Raw genomic sequence first — 6,174 nt, forward strand, 5'->3', positions numbered from 1 at the left:
CCAAATTGTCTCTGCGGTTCTGTTTCCATGCTCTTTTGCATAGCTGATTACATTCAGTTTGAATTTTGCAGAGTAAGACAATCGCTTACCGGTATTTATCTTTTTATTTTTTGACATCTTTATGGGCTCAGAATGCTCTGGTCCCTGTTGCATCTGCCCACTCTCTACCTCGATCTCAAATTACAGCATCAGCTGACGTCAGTAACAATAAGGCTCATGAGGAGGAAGCCTCTTTGACAAGATATGGGCAGATACACACCTGCACGACTCCTTCCTCGGCTGACTTCTGTGTATAAGACACCCCTCGATTTTCAGTCTAACGATTTTAGAAAAAAATAGGGTCTTATACACAAAAAAATACGGCACTCTGAACAACTATATGGTATGCCAAAAAACTGGACAATGTGGATGAAATGGACAAATTCCTAGAAAAATTAAATCTCCCAAAACTGGATCAGGAGGAATGAGAAAACCTGAATAAGCCAATAACAACTGAGGAAATAGAAGCAATAAACAAAAGCCCGGGTCCGGATGGCTTCACAGGGAATTTTACCAAACATTCCAAGACGAACATCTATACTCCTTGACCTATTAAAAAAAAATCCAAGAGGAAGGAACACGTCCAATCTCTTTTTATGAGGCCAGCATTAACCTAATTCCAAAACAAGATAAAGACACTACAAAGAAAGAGAATTACAGGCCAATATCCCTGATGAACACTAATGCTAAAATCCGTAACAAAATATTAGCAAGCCCAGCAGGCATAGCTCAATGGCTGAGCATTGACCCATGAACCAGGAGGTCACAGTTCGATTCCCAGTCAGGGCACATGCCTGGTTTGCAGGCTTGATCCCCAGTGTGGGGTGTGCAGGAGGCAGCCGATCAATGATTCTCTCTCATCATTGATGTTTCTTTCTCTTCCTCTCCCTTACTCTCAGAAATCAATAAAAATATATTTTAAAAAATATTTGCAAATCGGATCCAACAATATATTAAAAAGATCATACATAAGTCAGTCAGAGAAAGACATGTATCACATGATTGCACTCAAAATGTGGAATCTAAGTAACAAAGTAAACTGATGATGGAGTGAGTACAGAGACATGGAAGCATGGAACAGAGTGTAGAATCTCTGAGGGAAGGCGGGGGAAGGTGTGTGGATGGGAGGTAATCAACCAAAGACCTTGTATGCATAACCCATGGACAGACAATAGGGTGGTGAAGGTCTGAGGAGGCGGGGAGGCAGGGGGACTGGACGGGGTCAATGGGGGAAAAAGGGAACATATGTAATACTTTCAACAATAAAAATTTTAAAAAATGTATCCATATGGGTGCATCAATTTCAATAAATGTGCCACATTAATGGAAGATGTTAGTAATAAGAGAAACTGTGTGGAGAATTAGCAATGGAGGGGGGAGTTATAGAAATCTTCTGTACTTTCTGTAGTATTTTTCTTAAAAAGTACTCTAAAATATAAAATTTATTAAAATGAATAAGCAAACCAGCAACTGAATAAATATTTACAATACACATAACTAACCAAAACCCCATTCTGCATGTATCAAATCTCCTACAAATAAATAATGAAAAAGGGCAACACTTAATAAAAATTGGCAAAACTGAAAAAGACACTTCAAGAAATACAAGTAGCCAATAAGCTCATGAAAGGATGCTCATGCTTGCAAAGGTTGAAAAATGGGGATAACAATGTACTTAAAGAGGGGACTGAAATCTGACAATGGGGATTTAGCAGAGACTTGACTTGAAAATCACCATATGTTCATTCATTAATTCACTTATTCAATCAGCATTTATTATACTAAGGAGCTAGTCTAAGGCCTGCCAAAATCATCAAAGACTGCTCACTGGGGCTCGATTAAACTTTAATTCGTTTAATTTATAGAGATATTATAGGAGAATGACCACAAAAAATTGTGAAAAATGTAATGTTCATGTAGTTTCTATCAAGTTCAGTGATGAAAGAAATTTAGACTTTTCCTGCACTTCACTCATCTTCTGCTGTAGGTGGGATTCTTCAAATGTGAGAGCAGTCCTGGACCACAGAGATGGCAAAGCTCCCATGGGGATGGGGTGAAGGCCTTGTGTGAGGCAGTCCTGGGCACTCTGTGTTTGTTTGACAGGCACTGGCTCACTTCAATCTCAGGAGCTGGATAATTATGTTAACAGTTTTAATTCTGGGGCCCAAAGGGCAAACACGGTAAGAAAACCAATCAAATGAGAGGAACAAAGCTGGCTTTCAAAGTCACATCTGTCTGAACAAAGCAAGATTCTGAATCAGGACACCAGATTTCCTGACATGGCCAGGGTTCCCCCAGGAAGGCTTTCTCCAGGTTCAGCCACCTCAGGAGTGTCCTGCAGAGCCCTCTGGAGAATCAGCCTCAGGGTGTGTCTCCGCTTCCACCATCGCTGCCTGAAGGAGCCAACGAAGAAGTAAATGATCGGGTTGGCACAGCTGTTGATACAGGACAGGAGAACTGCGGCCAAGAAATGAGGAACGAAGGCATCCAAATCTTTTTGAAACCAGAATACGAGGAACCCAATGATGCCATAGGGCAGGCCGCAGAGGAAGAAGACCAGCACTGTGAGCACCACGGTGGCATAGAGCCTTGTCAAGGGAACCCGGTTGGAGCCACAAAGCAGTCTGGTCATCAGGGCCAGGCTGGACCCAGTGAGAAGCACAAATAACAATGTCAGCCATGCCACAGTGATGAAATCCAACACTGGGCACCAAACATGATGCATTTTCCTCACCAGGAAGCCACAGTAGTTCCCTTCCAGGATGCTCAGCAGCAGGGACAGGGCCCACAGCAGGGCACACATGCCCGCTGACCGGTGTCTTGGGCGGCGGCAGCGGTACCAGATGGGCCACAGGACAGACAGGCAGCGCTCCGTGCTGATGGCGCTGAGAAGGCTCAGGCCTGAGATGTAGGCAAACACGGACACAGTCATGAAAAAGTGCGGGATGGATATGGAGATGAGAAAGAAGTTTCTGATGAGTGTCTCTAGGGCATCTATAATATAACAGCAGAGTAAGAGGAAGTCGGCTCCAGCCAGGTTGAAGATGTAGACGGAGAAAGCGTTCCTGCGCATGCGGAAGCCCAGCAGCCAGAGCACCACCGAGTTCCCCGCCAGCCCCACCAGGGCCACGATGGATGTCAGTAATTGCAGGATTAGGAACTCCGTTTTGACAGTTTGTTCTCTTCCACTTATTGATGTGAATTCGCTGCTCCAGGCTGTGACAGATGGATCCATGGTTGAGAACCCTCCACTGGTGCCACTGGAACAGAAACAAGACTTGAGCACCTGGTGCATGATCAGTGAGTCTCATGATCACCCTGCTACCTGGGAATTACTGTCTGTGTTACAGAGGTGGGAAATGGAGGTTTGCAGAGAATACAATCCAAAGGCTTCACTGCCTTGGAATCCTGGAACCTGGATTCAAACCCAGATCTCTCTGACCCTATAGTCAGGGCTCTGTTTACGCAACATGGATCCTCTGCTGACATGGAATATTCTGTAGTCCAAATGTCTCCACTCATAGTTGGAGACCATGTCATATCTGCTGGAGGCAGGAGGAAAATAGTGTGTATTCTCTTCATTTGACATCAAATTTCATTTCCTGCTTCTCTACCCTCCTCTGTCCTAGGAGGACTTGTCTATTTCCCTCACCACTGGGCTCACCTCTGTCTCCTGGGTGCTCTCAGGAAGGAGAGACACTGGCAGGTGGTTGGAGGGCAGGAGGAAGGAAGGTTGCAACTCCCTGGCTCTCTGCTGTCAGGCTATGAGTTGGCCATTATGGTGTTACTCTACCTAAGGACATAGCCCCTGTCTAGTTGCCTTTCTTATGGTCACGATGACAACCAGTGTCACAGCCCTCCCTGTGTTCTGGTCACTTATCTTTCCCTTTACCCTTCAGCAGTAGCTCCCTATTATGACTTATCTTTAGGGACCTCTCCATCTTCATCAATTTCCCTTACTCCTGCTCACCCCTTTGTACATAGTCCCTTTATTAAACCCTCTTCAATTACTCATAAGTTTGTGCCTTGTGTTTTTTGCTGGGACAAGAAAGATACAAACATATAACAAACAAACAAATCCATTGAGCAGTAAGCTAATGTGTAAAAGCTGAGTTATTAACAACAATTCAGGTTTGAAAGCAATGTCTGTGAAGCAGAAAGGACCTGGGTCCCTCACAGCCTAAGCTACCAGCACCCAAAGCTTCCCTGATGGAGCTTCATGTCTCTGGACTCTCCTTCAGGGATGCTCATGGCTCCTTGCATGCTCCACCCCAAGATGCAGTCGTGACCATGTGGACTAAGAGGGAGAAAACAAAACTGCCTTTGAGAGAAGATAGTTCTCAGCCGACTCTTACCTGAGCACCATCTTCTAGTTGAAGGTGGTGAGTAGAAGAAGAGGAGCTTTCCGGGGAGTGCTGAAAAGCAGAGAATGCTCTCCTACTCCTGGATAGGAGGTGTCTGCAGGAGCAGGAGTGGAACCTAACGACCAAGAGAGGCTTATCAAGATGCTGGGCAGCCCCTGTGACTTCCTGCGCAAGGGGCACTGGCAAGTGAGAATCTGGAGATGTGAGACAAGGGCCTCACGAGATGCTTCTCAGGACAAGTGACTTATCTCTTCCTCTCTCCATCTTACCCAATCTGGTCCCCCTCCAGTGAGGAATGGCTGAGCTGCAGCATGTCACTGCCCACTGTGGGCATGTGCAGGAAGCCCACCCAGCAGGCAATGTGAGCTTCCATAGCTAAAGAAGAGTTTGCTTGGCATTCAGAGCTTTGCATGGCCTGGCTCATCTGATCTGTTTCCATTTACTCCCAGGAGTAATGTATGCACATTAATTTATTTCAGAGGACACCAGAGTATGTAAAATGAAATGTAAAGTCTTTCTTAATCTCATCTCCCAATGGCAATTGATGTTTGCACTCCCCATTTTTAACTCCTTTACAAGTTATTTTATAGCTTTGCATAATAAACTTCATTTCTAGTTTTGAGATATCAATATCAACAACTGTGTATATTGTGTTTCCTTATAAAACGTAAGGAATTTAGCACACCACATGCACTGCAGTAACCCCTCTCTCTCTCCTTATGACATTTGTTAGCTAGATTATTTTCACATGATGTGGAGATGATTGGTGTTTTCAGCTTTAGCTCCTATGACTTCCTTTTATATGCCCATGCCACAGCCAAATTGAGTTACATGGCATTTCCTTAAAAAGTTAACTATGAAGCATTGGAAAAAAATGGGAGAAACTTATTCACTCATTTCTGTGTTTATCCAAGTCTACTGTGTGCCTATGCTGTGCCAGGCAGTGATCCAGACAGGGAAGATGCAGCGATGAATATACACAGAAATATGTTGGTACATTCCAGACGAGCTGGGTGAGCTCACCCAGGGAAAGAGTGTTGATGGAGAAGAGTTTTGAGACTCAGCATTAGGGCCTCCATCCTCCTGGGAGAAGAGGTTGGCCCAGCCACCGCAGTAGTAAGAAGCAGCTACTGAAGGAGGTGTAAAGGAGGAGAGCACTGTATCCTGAGGCTGAACTGAGGAAATGCTTGTGAACATGGGAGTGAGCAATAGCTTTAATCCAACTTGAGAGACTAAGATGAAGACTAAGAGTTAAACTTGGGACATGCAGTATAGAGTCATTGCCAATCATGACAGGCATGGTTCCAGGGGATGGTGAGGCTGGAAGGTTGCAGGAGTTGGCTTAGGAGAGAATGGCAGGATAATCCCCCTGGCAAATCCCAGGGAATCAACTGACAATCATGACAGTGAAAGACAGCTCAGAAAGATGGTTGGGAACAAAATTCCTCTGCAGATGTTAATAGCTTTCTCACAGATTAAAAAGATTAGAACATATAATAAAATGAAACCTCAACTACTTCTGGAGAAAATAGAAAGGTGTGAGAACTGCGTCGCTCTAACAGATATTAGAGGCTATTCTTAAGCGTTAGTGAAAACAACCATGTTGTGTTAATATACAAACTGGCAGAGAGATCGACAGAGCCCGGTAGAAAGTCTCAGGAATTAAAATATGTGCACATGGAGTCAGCTTGTGCTGAGGGGGCTATTTAAGAATGGAAGGCCTGGCCTGGTCAGCCTGGCTCAGCGGTTGAGCATCGACCTATGAGATCAT

At 44.6% G+C, this 6,174-nt stretch overlaps 1 protein-coding gene across 1 annotated transcript; it reads right to left on the bottom strand.

Moving 5' to 3' along the window:
* Positions 1 to 2,129: 2,129 nt before the first annotated feature.
* On the bottom strand, positions 2,130 to 3,274 carry MRGPRX2 (MAS-related GPR, member X2). The gene has a single exon (XM_005869410.2). It carries the CDS (start codon positions 3,272 to 3,274, stop codon positions 2,297 to 2,299), a length of 978 nt encoding a protein of 325 aa, XP_005869472.1. The 3' UTR covers positions 2,130 to 2,296.
* Positions 3,275 to 6,174: the final 2,900 nt, after the last annotated feature.

Source organism: Myotis brandtii, unplaced genomic scaffold, assembly GCF_000412655.1.
Source record: "Myotis brandtii unplaced genomic scaffold, ASM41265v1 scaffold293, whole genome shotgun sequence".
NCBI classification, from domain to species: domain Eukaryota; kingdom Metazoa; phylum Chordata; class Mammalia; order Chiroptera; family Vespertilionidae; genus Myotis; species Myotis brandtii.

Coding starts and splice junctions, on each gene's coding strand:
- MRGPRX2 (XM_005869410.2), bottom strand. CDS start 3,274: ATGGATCCATCTGTCACAGCCTGGAGCAGCGAATTCACATCAATAAGT.